The sequence below is a fragment of the Taudactylus pleione genome, unplaced genomic scaffold, assembly GCF_031769625.1.
Source record: "Taudactylus pleione unplaced genomic scaffold, aTauple2 ptg000015l, whole genome shotgun sequence".
Taxonomy (NCBI): Eukaryota; Metazoa; Chordata; class Amphibia; order Anura; family Myobatrachidae; genus Taudactylus; species Taudactylus pleione.
In genome coordinates this window covers 5,240,613-5,259,453 of record NW_028284417.1, presented here as the reverse complement: position 1 = coordinate 5,259,453, position 18,841 = coordinate 5,240,613, and the positions used below count along the sequence as shown (strand labels likewise).

At 39.4% G+C, this 18,841-nt stretch overlaps 1 protein-coding gene across 2 annotated transcripts in view; it reads right to left on the bottom strand.

Annotated features, from left to right (window-relative positions):
- Positions 1–18,841, bottom strand: part of KCNQ5 (potassium voltage-gated channel subfamily Q member 5) — a 791,832-nt gene that overhangs the window by 158,885 nt on the left and 614,106 nt on the right. For both annotated transcript variants that reach the window (XM_088471354.1, XM_088471348.1), the window contains exons 4-6: positions 11,232–11,407; positions 9,717–9,842; positions 134–244 (exon numbers count right to left, since the gene is read on the bottom strand). In XM_088471354.1, coding sequence (XP_088327480.1) covers positions 134–244; positions 9,717–9,842; positions 11,232–11,407 — 413 coding nt within the window. The remainder of the gene's footprint in view (positions 1–133; positions 245–9,716; positions 9,843–11,231; positions 11,408–18,841) is intronic.

Genomic DNA, 18,841 nt, shown 5'->3' with positions numbered 1-18,841 from the left:
TCCGCAGACCTCTAAAAATATGTACGTTCAAAGCACTAACTGTAATATAGTTACATATGTCATTTTTATATTCCACAGCATTGCATACAGCATACCAGGAGACATACTATAGGGAATTGTGGTTAATACTCACTGCAGGTAATGCAAAGAAAGAAATGCCAAGTAGAGCAAATCCAGCTGAAAGAAGTCGTCCAAGCCATGTGTGAGGTGTTTTGTCACCATAGCCGATGGTTGTCAATGTGATCTAAAATGAACACACACAAGGAGCAAGTTATTTGTTTTATTTTATTTTCCAATGCAAGGCAATGTCACCTTTCACTGATTCTGTTATTTTGCACTTTCTTCCCATATGTGATATAAAATACTTATTATTTGGGAAAGACTTTGCTGGGCTAATTAAGATTATGGTAGGAATGCCAACTTTTACTTCTTCTGATGTAGAAGCTGGGGAGAAAGCCTATGCAGACTATCGGCAATAATGTGCCCAGTATTGTTCACAAATGCAAAAATAAGATCACTTATTAAAGGACACGATAATTAAGGTTGTTGAAGCCTTTCTACCCCTGTAAAACAAATAAGTATGTTTAAGTGCCCTCAGCTGCCACCTTCTGTAACATCCTTGTGTATTTATAAAGGAAAGCCCATATATAATAGCACAAATACAGTGCCAATATAATAAAAACATCATAAACAAATCTGCCACATGTAATAAAGACAGCTCCATGTCCCCTTAACTTTAAAATTTTATTTAAGACATAAAAAAAGATTGCACAGTCAATATTTTAAAATATGTACAGTTAAACAGATGCAATTTATTAATTGGTTACCCAAATACGCCCCTCCAACCACAAGTGATGATGCGCCTGAGTTGTGTATGACCTGAAATCGCTTGTACTGTAGTTGCTCATTGTGTGTATGCTTGATCCATCCACAGAACGGACTTACATACAACTCTGCATCAGGTCCAAAGTGAGCGTGTACCAAACCCATGGAAGCGCATGAGCACGCTTCGTGTATTAATGATGTCACTGGTCCCTAGTGATTTATTAGGCTGCATTCTCATGAATATTTAGCCCATCAAACAACGTTGTGTGTTATTTGTTGATGTGATATTATACTTTTTCATCATTGAGAATCAAGCAAATCATACACTTATTTGAAACATATTATGATTTAAAAAAAAAAAACGTTTTAGAAAAAAAGCTAATTATGTTACCTATTCTAATAAATCAATGAAGATAAGTAGCACGTCAATTAGCAGCAAACCTTAGCACCCAGCAAACTTTTTGGCAAAAAAAATAAGCAGTGTGTATTGCCTAGTAAGAAAAAGAACAATATATTTTGTACGTTTAACAGCTATTCCTATTAGTATCTAGGAAACAACAACAATGGGGTCAGGTCGAAGACTTAAGACAGCTGTACTTGCCAGAAATTGATTTTCAATAATGAGTGTTTAGGCAGCTGTCTTAACATAATCTAAAGTGTGTAATTGTGAACACTGCAATTTCATCCATTTACTCCTTATAAAAGCAACTGTGTAGATGATGATTCTTTTAACAGTATTTTCTCTCAGATATAATGGTGTGGTCATTCTTAATAAATGACGGTGGATAAATGGCCATCGCTACCACCGGAAATCATCTGGTGTTCTCGCTCTGCTCTTCAAAGACCACAAATGAGACATCTTCTGAGCATTCTCTGGCTCGGTACACACTCAGAAAAGTCTCCAAAATCTGCTGTTTTGAGAGCAGAGTGGGGGTCTGGAAGGCTAGAATGGCTTCGTCGAGTCCCTACCCAAACATTGGTATGGGGCCAGGTGAAACTATTGCATCGCTGTTATGAATTGCTCCAAAATGTAATGGTATGTAGCAGAAGTGTATTTGTACCATGTAATCTAAATATACATACCAATCTGCCATAACATTAAAACCAACTGTCTGATATTGTGCAGCTCCTCCTTGTCAACACCTTGATGTTAATCAATTAATTCCTTAACATTTTTTGCAGTGTGGCAGGGCACATTATTTTGCTGAAAGTGGCCATTGCCATCAGGGTATACTATTGCCATGTAGGGGTGTACTTGGTCTGCAACAATGTTGAGGTAGGTGGTACTTGCCAACGTAACATCCACATGAATGCCAGAACCCAAGGTTTACACATGATATAAAATAAAATGTTATTCATCAGACCAGGCCAACATCTTCCATTGTTCCAAGCTCCAGTACTGACACTCATTGTAGGTGCTTTCAGAAGTGGACAGTGGTCAACATGGACACCAGTGGCAAACGTAGGATTTTGAAAGGGGGGTTTCCAATACTTGGAAAACACATACAGGCAGCACTCCTTGGGTACTCAATAATCCAAGCTTGTTATCCATTACTGTGCAACCTTTCAGATGCCTAGACAAAATATGTTTAAATGCACCTGAAACGTGGCACAGAATTGGATTAACAAGCTTGGATTACTGAGCACCCAAGGAGTGCTGCCTGTATCTGATTGCATGAGACTGAGCTATGCTTAGATCTAAAAATTTGCACCCCGTCTGTTCAGTGTATATATATATATATATATATATATACACACACACAGAGTGGACAAAGTGGAAATTTTAAAGAGGGAGAATGGAAATATCAGTAGGCTTTGCTTAGGAAGGCCCAAATCTTGAACCCCCCTGATATTTCCTTACCCCCACCTAATGTCTAGGGTCACTTACCAAGGGCACAGGCTCTTTGCCCACTTAACAGGCAGCAAAGGCCTGAGGACTGACTGGGCCCGCGAGCCTAGTGTCCAATAACCCCGGTGGTCTAGGGAGGATTAAATAAGTGAAGGTGGGCAAAGCCGCCTACCATGGCGCTGGGAGAGGCTGCAGTGGGGAGTTTCGTTTCGGTCTTTTCCTTTCCACCACTGCAGCACTCTCCGGTTCTCAGCTACTTGCTGCTTGTCCGTCCTGGCCAGCGGCGCCTCTTTCCTTGGCCAGCTTTTCCTTCTTATTTTCTTCTGTATGTTTTCTTTCCTCCCTCTCTGCTCCTCTCCCTTCGCAGCAGCACACCGTTCCTCAATGCAGCACTCACCTCTCCTCAATGCAGCACTCACCTCTCCTCACTGCAGCACACACCTCTCCTCACACCTCCCCTCCCCACAGCACTCAGCTCTCCTCACACCTCCCCTCCCCACATCATTCAGCTCTCCTCACACCTCCCCTCCCCACAGTACTCACCTCTCCTCACACCTCCCCTCCCCACAGCACTCACCTCTCCTCACACCAGCACACCTCTCCTCACATGACCACTCACCTCTTCTCACACCACTCCCCACACTGCAGCACTCACTTCTCCTCACCTCACCACTCACCTCACGCCACCCCTCCCCTCAACACAGCACTCTGTTCCCTTTATCTATACACACACAGCCCCTCATCATCTGTAAACACAGCCCCTCATCATCTGTACACACATAGCCCCTCACCATATTTACACACACAGCCCCTCACCATATTTACACACACAGCCCCTCAACATATGTACACACAGCCCCTCACCATCTGCATACACAGTACACACAGCCTCTCACCATATGTACACACACAGCCCCTCGCCATATGATCTGCATACACAGTACACACAGCACCTTACACCTGATCTGCATACACACAGCACCTTACATCTGATGTGCATATACACAGCCCCTTCACCATCTGCATACACAGTACACACAGCCCCTTACCATCTGATTGCATACACACAGCCCCTACCTTCACCGGCACCTCTACACACAGCACCTGCCTTCACTGACACCTCTACACACAGCACCTGCCTTCACTGGCATCTCTACACACAGCCCCTGCCTTCACCAGCATCTCTACACACAGCCCCTGCCTTCACCGGCATCTCTACACACAGCCCCTGCCTTCACCGGCATCTCTACACACAGCCCCTGCCTTCACCGGCATCTCTACACACAGCCCCTGCCTTCACCGGCATCTCTACACACAGCCCCTGCCTTCACCGGCATCTCTACACACAGCCCCTGCCTTCACCGGCACCTCTACACACAGCCCCACCTTCACCAGCATCTCTACACTCAGCCCCTGCCTTCACCGGCATCTCAACACACAGCCCCTGCCTTCACCGGCATCTCTACACACAGCCCCTGCCTTCACCGGCATCTTTACACACAGCCCCTGTCTTCACCGGCATCTTTACACACAGCCCCTGCCTTCACCGGCATCTTTACACACAGCCCCTGCCTTCACCGGCATCTCTATACACACAGCCCCCTCATGTAGTTCAGCCCCTCATCACTTGCCTCGCTGCATTTATCTGGATCCCGGGAGGTATTTTAAATATGGCGCCTGCCGCGCGGACCGACAGCCAAATAGGAGCGCTGTGTGGTCGCTCCTGACTGGCTGCCGGTCTGCGAGCCGTAATTGGCTCGTGCAAATCTTAATCAGACTTAAGTCCACTCTAAGCGCCGCCGGGTGACTTATTGTAAGCTGCGCGGGGATGGATCGGCAAGCAGGGGGGGTGTCTAGGTACTCGGAAACCCCCCTTGCATGCGCGCCTGGTAACTCTGACCTGTCTGTTGCTATGCAGCCCCATACGTAGCAAGCTGCAAAGCATTGTGTGTTCTGACAACTTTCTATCATAGCCAACATTAACTTTTTCAGCAATTTGTGCTACAGCAGCTCCTATGTGAGATAGGGCCAGATGGGCTAGCCTTCACTTCTCACGTGCATCAATGAGCCTTGGGTGACCATGAAACTATTCCCGTTTCACTGATTGACCTTTCTTGGACAGTGTTTTATAGGTACTAGCCACTGCATACCAGAAACACCCTACAAGATCTGCCATTTTTTGGCCCTTGTCAAAGTCGTTCCTAACGCTTGCCCATTTGTTCTGCTTCCAACACATCAACTTCAAGAACTCAGTGTTCACTTGCTGCCAAATATGTCCCACCCATTTACAGATGCCATTGTAACAAGATAATAAATGTTATTCACTTCACCTGGTTTCAATGTTATGGCTGATCGGTGTATGTTATAGTTCCACATATGTACAGACCAAATACTGGATACAGAATCAGTTGAAGATGCATAAAAGGTTTATTGTACACAGTACTCGTGAATGTTGGTGAATATGGAGCCCTTGCAGACTGGAGTGTACAAAAATAAACTAATAATACAGTCAGTGGGATACAGGCAGGTTAAACTCCTCACAAGCAAATCCTCATAAATCCAAACAGATTATTGTCTAGACATCTGACCCCAGTGGCAAACTCATGGTACTGCACAATTCATGGTATACAGAGTCCTAACTGAATATATTGTATATATCAATAAGTGTTAATGTTGGTGATTTGAACAAAGTTGGGTCTAAAAGGAACAATCTGTCCCACAAACCGCACCCAATATACATAGAAGGTCTCACATTCAATAAAAAATTATTGATTGAGTAAAAAATTAAGTAGCAAACATACAGAAGTAAAAAATATTTAGTGTTTATCTGTCCATTAAGAAGTCCAGGTATAATGACACAGTACCATGGGGAACTGATTGGTGTGTGTATAGATAGATAGATAGATAGATAGATAGATAGAAAGAGGCACTCACCAGGATTTCCAAATTATAATAAAGTAGTCCTTTTTAATCTTGTTGCATACTGTAAATAGTCAATGTTTTGGTCACTAAACTGGACCTTTGTCAAAAAGCATACCGGCACAAACAGGGCAACCAGCAACTAGAAGATAAGATATCCAGTTTGGCAGAGCCGGATTAAGGCTTGTGGGCCCCCCCACCAAGCCACTTGCTTGCCCCTTGTGGGCAGGGGCAAACGCAGGATTTTCTGGGGGGTCTAATATATATACAGTACACATATACACTAACACACACATATACGGTGTACACATATAAACACATGCATACACAATAACACACATACATATACAGTGTACACACACTAACACATATATACAAATTGACACATACATACACATATATACATGCAAACACATCCACAGTAGGCACACAATAACACACAAACACATATATACACAATAAAACAGTACACAACACATACACTTACATTTTTATGCAGCAGCTGCAGATTGGTAATATAGACAGGCACCTCACATCATTAGGCCCCGCCCCCTTACACTGTAATGCTGCGATTTGTGGGTAATTTGGGGTAATTAAGCATCTTAATCAGTGGGTTTAGGGACTTTAAGGATTCCTCCTGTTTCAAACTATGTGATCAGCAGACATTAAACTCTACACTGCAGATATAATCTCTCTATCTAATGATGTGACCTCTTAGCAGCTATTGTCTGGTGATTACATTTTACATAGCTAAGGGGAGTGTATATTATGTCCTATATCCCCCATACTGTCCAGACCACGGATATCACACTGAGTAAAATCAATGAATCTAAATATTGGCAGTGATCTATAACCCTGGGCTGATAGCCCTATTGGTAAAATCACATGATAAAGCTGTCTGAAAGCTATCATCAAAATGCCATCCAATGTTCTAGGACCCCCGTCTGCGCCACACCTACTCACATCATCTCTCTGGGTCTTGTCACACATATATGTGTTTCTGTGTATACAACTGTGAGCAACTACAAGCTATTTCCTGTCGTACACAACTCAGTTGCATCATAACTTATGGTTAGAGAGGCGTAACTGGCTGGCAAAGGGCATTCACATGTAGGCTACGTTTAGTGAGGGCATGTTGTGGGCGTGTATTGCGGGCTAAGCTGAGTTGTGTGTATGTAGAGATCAATGGGATTTCGGACATATTTCTCACACCACGAATAGGGCTTATAGAATTGGAAGTGACGACAGCTACTCAGGGTCAGTGCAAGGTTTCTTGGCACCCTATAGCTTCAGCCTAGCTCCCCTAAAGCTGCCTAATGGTGTCACCGACCCTGCAGCTACTTACACAAGTGTATGGATAGGGCAGAGCTGCCTGGATGGCTTAACCATATATTTGCAAATACAGTATATGCAACAAAGATCTCTGCATTTCTATTATCGTGTAGTATTCATATCTTATTGCTGGTCTTCTGTCGGAAGGTACAGCCAACTCTGAATACAGGCGGAAATCTTCATTTATTTCCGAGCACACTATATAGCCGCATCTCGTAGGATGTGCATATCTGAATAAGCCCCTCTGTTTTTTTCCTCTTACTGTTGTCTCCTCCTACTGTTTTTTCTTGTTCTTCCCTTTCTGCTTTTCCTATTTCTTGTGCTGATAATAGTGATAGCTACTTCCACAAGCTGATGAATAGGGGCGGTGCATTGGCATAAATGCAACTAGTCTTTAATATCCCCATTTAGTTCTGTGCATGCAGTACCAGTGCAATTGAGGACCCTTTTTTGTTGAGATCTCTGGCACCTTAGATTAATGTAGCTTCTAGGTGGAGTGACCAACTTTCACTATATATATTTATATATATATATATATATATATATATATATATATATAGTAATGCACCAAATAGTGGTTTTCAGGCAGTAAATAATTCGGTAAGAGTTTGTTGTTAGTTGGGAAGTTAAGGGGGAGGTTGGGCAAGTGGCCTTGACACGCCGTCCCCGAGTGATGGTATAAATAAAGTCTATAAACCAGCACTCTCTTATACTTGATACAGCTTGTGTGGTGCAGCCTTCAGTAACATCCACAGCATACTGGTCCATTTTGATATCAGGTAAATTAAAGGACACTCACAATCTTTTCAAGTTCTTTTAATGATTACTATATACCACCAGTTATTGGTTTGAAACGAATTTCAATGTTTCGGTCCCGACACAGAACCATTGTCAAGAACAACAGATCAAAGCAACATCCTATCAGGTCAAGGACAACAGCCCCTTCCAATAATTACATATATTTTCACATATCCCTTTACAACCAATATTTTAATATTTTTATTATAGCTCTATATGGAGACAATTACACTTCTTAGAATAACCTCATGTTACTCAACATCCCTCCATTGCACCAATTTGACCCCAAGCTTTGACATGGCTATAATTGTTGTATGCTTTTTCTATCTCTGTTTGTCGCACCCCATCTCTGGCCTCCACTTATTGGTGACAGCAACTATGTAGGCACATCTGGCATGACAATGGGCTTGCTCTGACTATTAGGACAAGTCTAAAGAAAGTGATCCAAGCAGTTTACTATGTGAAACCTCCTGACCACTCTTCTGTATCTCAGAATCATTGGCGGTTCTAGGGACGGGCAAGTAGGGCTATCGCCCGGGGCGCTGAGGGCACTGCCGCAGTGCCAGAAATGACCTCTCCTAATCATATGACTGTAATTTACAGTTGTTTGAATGGGTAACAAATAGTTACACTTTGCATTCAAATTATTGTTGTGCAGCGCTAATGTTAATGCAGGTATTCTGGGCACCCAAGTGCCGCCCAAACCTCATATGCGCAAACCCCTCCTCAGGCTTTCCACCTCTCCTCTTGAGCTGCCCCTTACCTTACCTTATGTAGAGCAAATGTAGAGGTGACATTTTCTGTCAGACTTTGAGTGTGACACTGGGCTATGACATCATACCCAAACCCCACACTCCCAGGACGCTCCTAACATGGAGGAGCAGCAGATGGCAGCTTCACAGGTAATAAGCCTCTGACTGCTGTCCCTCCATGTCTGTGGCTGGCTCAGTGTGGGGGCAATAGCTGGGAAAATAGCGCCAAATGAGTGACATCACGTAACTTATTCAGGGGGAGATGTATTAAGACTTGGAGAGGGATGAAGTGGAAAAGTTGTACAAAAAACAACCAATCAACGTTTCATTGGCATTTATCTAGCACAGTTTTTGAAATGACAGTTAGAAGCTGATTGGTTGGTTTGTGCAATTTCTCCACTTTATCTCTCTCCAAGTCTTGATACGTCTCCCCATCAGTGTTTTAGCTACCATGTTGCCTTAGGTGACCGCCTAGGTTCACCTAAAGGTTGCATCAGCCCAGCTTCCCTGGTTGTCTGTTTGTTACCCATTTAAAGTAAGAAATTTGGTGTGGAGGCCAACCTCTAATGAATTTGCGATCCTGCTTAATAATCCCAAATCCAAGAGTTGGCATCCAATATGGCCTCACTTGTAGGGGATCAAACTGTATGAGTTCCAGCTGGTCAATGTTGCAGCCCATATGTCTAGATTAAGAAAGTTGCCTGTGTTTCTACTCTCAGAGCATGGACAATGTATAGTGGTTAAAATAATGTAAATATCACACATAAATATTTCTTAAAGCTATTACAAAACTAATCTTCATAAAAATGCTAAATAATACAGACTGCAGAACAAATGAATACAATATTAGATCATTGCAATATGGTTTTATATAAAACATATCCATAGTTTTTAAGTCTAACATAAAGCAATTATACTAGTCATGCAAAATATATGTGATTAGCACAAGGGAATGATATTGATTACCGTTACATGGGCCATTTAAAGCTCTCTTTACTTTCCATTAATGTATGTCTGATATGACAGGCATAGCATATAAATAATACTTTATTCTTAACAGTCCCATTTATTTTCACTCACCATTAATGCAATAGCTCAAAAACTGATGACCTGTTCATTCCTAAAGAATAATGACTGGTAACCTCCAGTATAGAAATCAATCCTCTATTGTTTGCAGTGTAACAAGCCTACTGTTTCTCCAAACACAACATTTCCATTAATTCAAGATTGATCTCACTTACCGTACCCCACCATAAAGCATCTGCATATGTTTGAAATTGTGTGTTAGCTTCTTTCTCCACCAGATAAACAAGGAATGATGAAAAGATGAGCACTAAAAATCCTATATACCAAGCTGTGATCAGTTCCTATGTAAACACATAAAAACCAAGAAGAAAATCAAAACAATATAGTACAAAAGAAAACAATGATGAACACAATATGGCATCTAGGATTTGTAAACATGGAACACAGAAAGCTTTCTTTTTGCTAGTCTTTTTGTTAATGCTGTCACTGTTTTGTTTGTACCGCTGTATGCTGTAAACCAGTTTCCCAAATTCCACCATTACAATCCAGGTTTTAAGGTTATGCATACATGAGTCCAAAAGGTTAAATCAAATTGGCTGAGGTGCTGATTAAGTCACCAGTGCTCAAGCAGGGATATCCTTAAAACCTGGACTGTAATGGTGGAGTTTAGGAACCACTGTCATAAACAGATATGCAAACAAGCAATGTTGGAAACGTAATAAAAAAGATTTATAAAACCTGGCATATCTTACTAATGCAGTATTTTAATAGTAATTAGCTGATGTCACTATAAAAAATATCCAATTCTCCATTTCTTACTGGACAAAAGTTCACAAACATATAAACTTCATAACCAACATTCAATTGTCCAGCTTCCCTCTCTACTCTTTTCTCCCTTCCGAAAGTGTGTAGACATTTCCAAAAACCTTTTAGTCACATTAAATGCAGCCAAATGTCAGATATCCTTAACTTGGAAAAGCTCAGACCATTACTTATACATAAGATATGGGGGGAGAAGATGATGTGGATGCAGCAGGATTTTCATTAGGGAATGTGGAACTATGGGGTACTGTAGTTGTATTAAGCATCTTAATCAGTGGGTTTAGGGACTTTAAGGATTCCTCCTGTTTCAAACTATGTGATCAGCAGACATTAAACTCTACACTGCAGATATAATCTCTCTATCTAATGATGTGGCCTCTTAGCAGCTATTGTCTGGTGATTACATTTTACATAGCTAAGGGGAGTGTATATTATGTCCTATATCCCCCATACTGTCCAGACCACATGATGGTGGACCGCTCTTTGAAATTTTGCAGTCCCTTCTTTTCAATTATGTGCCCCCTTATAGTTATTGTCTGGTAATAACCAGACAGTGAAGTAAAATATACACAAAAATAGATTTTTACACAGATAAGGGGGAATCCAAAGCAAAACACGAAGATGAATCCGGATCCAAAACCTAAACACTTGGGTCGGTACAAATCTCTAGTTTACATTCACAATGTGTTTATTAAGAAACTCGCCTTAATATGTTAATTATCTTGTACTTATTTCTCTATAGACCATCATGGTTTAATATACAGTAACGCACAAAAGGTTGTGTTAGGCCTTGGAGCGTAACTAACACAGCTGCAAACACAGTCTAGATGGAGCTTGAGTTTGTTAATCAGCTTACATCATACACAATAGAAAGACAACAGCTCTCTGGGTATATGGGTATGGTTTACCTTGCTGTGTGCATAAACAACAGAACCTAATAATTTCCATGTGCCCCCTCTCCGATCCATGCGCACCATACGTAGGATCTGTAGGAATCGAAGACTTCGGAGTGCTGATGTAGCAAAAATGTTTCCCTGAGATCCAGCAGACACAACTGCCACAGATGCAATAAGAACTATGATATCTAAAAGAGAATCCATTCAACAAAACATTAGTGTACAGTACATACTAACAGGTTGTTGTTCAAACACAAGTTCTATAATGGACAATACAGCACGTGTATTGGCACACATCAGTTCAAAAAGATATGGTGCACATGTGGGTGCATCGCTTCATTCATTATTGTGGAAACTAAGTTAAGGACAAAGCAGGACAAAACAGGATATCTCCATGTGCACCTTCTTATGCACTGAGCACATAGCCAAGGTTTGTCAATTTGCCTGAAACTGCCTGAACTGAGAATGCTGTGTACTGCTGTCAGACTGCTGTATTTGTCCGATAAGTTTTATGATTGAATATGTAAGATGACAAAGGGTATTTGTTTAATTCATGTGTTTTATACATATATATATATATATATATATATATATACACACACACACATATATATATATATACATATATATATATAAACAATTAAGAGCAAATGAAGAGAACGGCACTCCAGGTCTTATAAATGCTAATTATTCAATGTATTTAAATAGAGAAATAAAAGAACATGTCGACGTTTAGGTGCTCGTAGGCACCTTTGTCAAGACATATATTCACAAGTCAAAAGAAATAATATCCTACAGTCTTTTGACTTGTGAATATATGGTGCCTACGAGCAGGGTTGGACTGGCCCACAGGGGTACAGGGGAAATCCCTGGTGGGCCCCACTGCCTGAGGTCCCACCTCTTCTCTAGGGCTAGAGCAAGGTCATGGATGAATTTGGGTGCCTGGTTTGTTTCTAGGGAAACAACACCAAGATTAGCCCTTCTGCCAATCTAAGTGGGTGGTCCTGGCACACCCCTGTTCCCTATTTTATAAAGGGGTCCTATTATTTGCAGGTGCTTTGTAATGGAGGTCCAAGACCCTCTGTTGTGGCTGGCCACACACCCCTTAAGCTTGGGCCCCTAACACTGCATTTCCTGGTGGGCCCTTCCTGTCCCAGTCCAACACTGTCTACGAGCACAGAAATGTCGACATGTTCTTTTATTTCTCTATTTAAATACATGGAATAATTTGCATTCATAAGACCTGGAGTGCCGTTCTCTTCATTTGCTCTTGATTGTATGAAGGTGCTAGTCACCCTTCATAGATCTGGATACCCGGGCACATTGTGTTATATAGACTAGTGAGTGCCGGACATTGATGATATATATTCCAAGTTCAGTTGTCACCCAAAAATGCTGGTACTGTGCAGCTGTTTTAACACCCTTAAAATGTATACAGCTAAGCCCAAGCAACATGAAGAAAGAAACTGGTTAAACCCTGCACTATATAATAACCCAGTGCTACAGAGCAGTACCATTTCTAAAGGGCAGTGCTCAAAGAAACAATTGGGCCACTATACCTAGAAATGCCCGGCACACTGCTCAGTAGTACTTGGTCCCTCCTGAATGATACCCTGGCCGGAGGGTACCAGGGAAATAGTAAACGCTACTGCGCACATTTTTCTCCTGTGGAGTCCTGCATGGATGGACGTGCCATCAATGCTTCACATTTTCTCTCTGTGTCAGACACACAAGACCTAATTCAACAATCACTTGTTGCACTTTTGCTAAATATATTGTTGGCAAAAGGTGTATATCTGCATGGTAAAACAGGGAATTTTAGCTAATATAATATCGGGTAGTTCATAAACTTTTGTTTAGTTTATATATATATATATATATATATATATATATAAAAGAGAGCGCTGAGACAGCTAGTAAAAGTAAAAATTGAATTTATTATAAATCCCTTTACTAATAATTAGACCATATACCAGATGTGACCGGCAATACTGTAACCAATTGTCTAGCGTAAATCGCACAATTGGACACAAAAAATTCCAAAATTATTTAAAACACAGTAATAACTAATCAGACCTATACATCATATAACCTCGAATAACATACATGTGTAAATAATTGTTTGTAATTGCATAAATAAGCAATAGCTTCTATAGTATTTCCAATGCAAATAAACACAATTATTAAAACATATATTGATGGATTGTGCACAATGTTTAATCTAAATGTACATATTACTTCTCAGCCAATGGATATAAATTACTTCAGAATTATATAACAAACATTAAAACTACAACAGCAATGACAACATATGTCCATGAATCCAGGATAATTCCGTAATTGTTGAAACGACAACTTCTGTAGCAATCCAGAAATTATTATAGCAGTTTATATGCTGGAAATGCAGATTATCACAATATTTTTTCACTTGTCTCCCCTCCACTGCCTTAATTGGTTTTGGCAGTGAGTGTCTGGATTGTTTATATAGATCCTTGTGTATCACTAGAGTTAATCAGACTTTCTTTATAACATTTATTTCTTTCAACGGTACTTGTCTTCCCCGCTCACATGGACACATTTGAACAATTCACAAACTTCTTTTATCGGCTTTTAAGTTGTATAGTACTCACAAGGAATTCCTTTTCATTAATTATAAAGCATATGCTTATAAATGCTGTTCACCATAGCCACACAGGTCAGTATATAGAGGCCACAGTCTTTCAAACAAAGCTGCTGTGGCTACATTCCATTATTGATACAATTATATCACCTGTGTATCAAATGAGGTCAATCCACATCAGCAGTAGAAATCCTCTTGGCACTTACCCTATAATTGTCACCATCAATGTATCGCTGAGCTCTCAGGGTTCCCTTTGGATTATCAATCAGTCAGAGCAGAGCAGCATTTAGCCGGCTTCTCCGGATGATGCAGAATCAGTCTGTTCAAGTCAGTAAGCCAGCATCTCCGGGTAATGAAAAAACGCGTTTCTCCGCCTTACTATTCAGCGGCTTCCTCAGTCAGTAGTCTCCACACTGATTGAGACTCTCCTTTTATCAGTCTCACGGGGCTCGCGCATGCGCGCTTTGGTTATCTCTCAAGGCTCATTTAAGCCTCACCTGTGTGTCGAGATCGTAAGTGTGCATAAGCTGGTCTGTATTATTCAGCAGATTTACTCTTCATTATATCACTCCAGATAATAAAGTGAAATCCAGAATTTTGGCTTAATTGCAGCCTTATTTGTAGCAAGAGAACACAATATAAATTACATAACATTATTCAGCTTTGCGTCAATGAAATGGAATATACTTCTATCACGCAGACCCAACAAATATTTGAAATACATAAAACATAAAAAACAATACATATAAAATATATAAAACAGGATATGGAAAGAAAAAGAATTATCAAATGCCTATATCATACTGTCATCATCCATCGTATAAACATTAGCGATGATGTACTTATGATATATATCCTAATCGATGAACCTAAATAGGGAATAAACTATAGACTAAGCTAAATATACATACATATATAGACATATATGATATATAGCCAAGGTAATGAATATATTGGATGAGAGTAAAACCAAGGAAGGAATATATACATCTAGCTACTATTTTCCAATAATTACTACCTAGCCCAAAGGGAACTTTGATCCTAGCCAGTAAATAATAGGGCATAGCCCAGGGCATAGACATATATGATATATAGCCAAGATGATGAATATATTGGATGAGAATAACAACAAGGAAGGAATATATACATCCAGCTAGTATTTTCCAGTAATTACTACCTAGCCCAAAGGGAACTTTGATCCTAGCCAGTAAATAACAGGGCATAGCCAAGATCTAATGGACATTGTTGAGTTCGATGGTATCATTTAAACCTTCTGGGAAAAGAGTTCCCAGTTGGTAAATCCAAAAAGCTTCTCCTTTACAGAGTCGGCTATATCTGTCACCTCCTCTTGCTGTAGATTTTATCTGTTCTATTCCTATAATATTAATATCTTCATAAGATGCAACCTTACAATGAACAAAATGGCTTGAGAGTGGATATGTTTTTATTCCTTTACATATGTTCCTCCAGTGTTCCATAAATCTAGTATTCAATTGGCGGGTAGTTCTTCCTACATACTGTTTCCCACAGTTACATTGTATTACATATATCACATAAGTAGATTTGCAATTTATAAATTCCTTAATAGGGAATTTTTTATTGTACGTAAATGACATACATTCTGTTGTTTTTTGTTTTGTGTGATTACATGTATTACAACGGTTCCTCCTGCACCATCGAACTCAACAATGTCCATTAGATCTTGGCTATGCCCTGTTATTTACTGGCTAGGATCAAAGTTCCCTTTGGGCTAGGTAGTAATTACTGGAAAATACTAGCTGGATGTATATATTCCTTCCTTGTTGTTATTCTCATCCAATATATTCATCATCTTGGCTATATATCATATATGTCTATGCCCTGGGCTATGCTCTGTTATTTACTGGCTAGGATCAAAGTTCCCTTTGGGCTAGGTAGTAATTATTGGAAAATAGTAGCTAGATGTATATATTCCTTCCTTATTTTTACTCTCATCCAATATATTCATTACCTTGGCTATATATCATATATGTCTATATATGTATGTATATTTAGCTTAGTCTATAGTTTATATCCCTATTTAGGTTCATCGATTAGGATATATATCATAAGTACATCATTGCTAATGTTTATATGATGGATGATGACAGTATGGTGTAGGCATTTGATAATTCTCTTTCTTTCCATATCCTGTTTTATATATTTTTATATTTTATATGTTTTGTTTTTTATGTTTTATGTATTTCAAATATTTGTTGGGTCTTCGTGATAGAAGTATATTCCATTTCATTGACGCAAAGCTGAATAGTGTTATGTAATTTATATTGTGTTCTCTTGCTACAAATAAGGCTGCAATTAAGCCAAAATTCTGGATTTCACTTTATTATCTGGAGTGATATAATGAAGAGTAAATCTGCTGAATAATACAGACCAGCTTATGCACACTTACGATCTCGACACACAGGTGAGGCTTAAATGAGCCTTGAGTGATAACCAAAGCACGCATGTGCGAGCCCCGTGAGACTGATAAAAGGAGAGTCTCATTCAGTGTGGAGACAACTGACTGAGGAAGCAGCTGAATAGTAAGGCGGAGAAATGCGTTTTTTCATTACCCGGAGATGCTGGCTTACTGACTTGAACAGACCGATTCTGCATCATCCGGAGAAGCCGGCTAAATGCTGCTCTGCTCTGACTGATTGATAATCCAAAGGGAACCCTGAGAGCTGAGCGATACATTGATGGTAACAATTATAGGCTAAGAGCCAAGAGGATTTCTACTGCTGATGTGGATTGACCTCATTTGATACACAGGTGATATAATTGTATCAATAATGGAATGTAGCCACAGCAGCTTTGTTTGAAAGACTGTGGCCTCTATATACTGACCTGTGTGGCTATGGTGAACAGCATTTATAAGCATATGCTTTATAATTAATGAAAAGGAATTCCTTGTGAGTACTATACAACTTAAAAGCCGATAAAAGAAGTTTGTGAATTGTTCAAATAATTCCATGTGAGCGGGGAAGACAAGTACCGTTGAAAGAAATAAATGTTATAAAGAAAGTCTGATTAACTCTAGTGATACACAAGGATATATATAAACAATCCAGACACTCACTGCCAAAACCAATTAAGGCAGTGGAGGGGAGACAAGTGAAAAAATATTGTGATAATCTGCATTTCCAGCATATAAACTGCTATAATAATTTGTGGATTGCTACAGAAGTTGTCGTTTCAACAATTACGGAATTATCCTGGATTCATGGACATATGTTGTCTGGACTGTTGTAGTTTTAATGTTTGTTATATAATTCTGAAGTAATTTATATCCATTGGCTGGGAAGTAATATGTACATTTAGATTAAACATTGTGCACAATCCATCAATATATGTTTTAATAATTGTGTTTATTTGCATTGTAAATACTATAGAAGCAATTGCTTCTTTATGCAATTATAAACAATTATTTATACATGCATGTTATTCGAGGTTATATGATGTATAGGTCTGATTAGTTATTACTGTGTTTTAAATAATTTTGGAATTTTTTATGTCCAATTGTGCGATTTACGCTAGACAATTGGTTACAGTATTGCCGGTCATATCTGGTATATGGTCTAATTATTAGTAAAGGGATTTATAATAAATTAAATTTTTAATTTTACTAGCTGTCTCAGCGCTCTCTTTTATATATATATATTTTCTATGTGTCAGATTAGGAAATAATGAGTAGATTTCCATTTAGAGAGCTGCAGTCTCAGCCCATAAGTGATTTGTCTAGAACAGCGCCAGGTATTTTTTCTTTTGTCTTATATTTTGTTTAGTTAATGTAACAATAACACCGGAGAATTGTCTTCTCTATTAAATGCACATTGGGCCTAACTCCTAATAGGGTCACAAACCCTCCATATTTGCCCGGGTCTTGACACTCTAAGACCCTCATCCTGGCCAAACCCTTCCCAGGACACCTAAAGTCAATATCTGAAAATACATACAGTGTAGTTAAAAGGTATCTCCGAATGGGGCAATGAGCTTATAAATCACTTTTTCAGCCAGCAAATAAATGACAGTGAAAGGAAGGAATGCACTTGCAGACAGGGGAAAAAGACACATATGCACCTCAGAAAGCCGTATTATTTATAGGCATCCCAGTGAAAATAGAAGATGATGATGATGATTTACGGTTCCCAACATTAGCGATCTGTGATTTTCTGATTGCAAATGCTTAAGCTGATTGCTGATTTATTTGTTATACAGGCATACTGTAGTGTGCATTTGTGTTCGTATCTAAGGAAAGCTTAATTTTTTCGCACATGAGACGGGGAGTTGTTTCTGATGTATTAGCAGTTTTATTTATTTATTGTTAAAAATTAAATCTATAATTAAGTACAAGTGAGACTTATATGTACAGTATGTGACATATGCCTGGCGTATGCTACTTTGGTCAACTGCATGCATCTTTAGATTGTTGCTAATTTGCATATGATCATAATTGTGTTTTTTTTTAATGAACGCAAATTGTGCATGTGATTAGCAGCCACTTCTCTGGTTCCAGTGCATATATTGAACACTCTATCCTGGGTCTGCTTATGCAATGTAACCCCAGCTTTGGGACCAGCATAAACTATTTTATAAACATCTCTGACAGACTTCAAAGTGCTTGTTATATACAAACTATTTTGAAAATACAGTTTTTTTTATTAATTATAATCTAAAATAACTACATTTTGCAATTGATTTCACTAGGACAAATGAAAATACTTAAAAGCTACAAATACATAAATAGGAGGAGCACTAGAACAAAGATAATCAAAACAACTTACAAGGCTTTTTGTTGATAATTCTATCATTATAAATTCTCTGTTAAAAAAGCAATCAATATTTCAAACCACTAAGGGGTCTATTTATAAATGTCCAGGAAGAAGCCTGATTTTCTATCAACAGAAAATAACCCAGCTCTTTAATTTATTATTAAAATATTGCTACAGCGCTATGGCGATACTGGCTCACTGTGGTAAGGTTA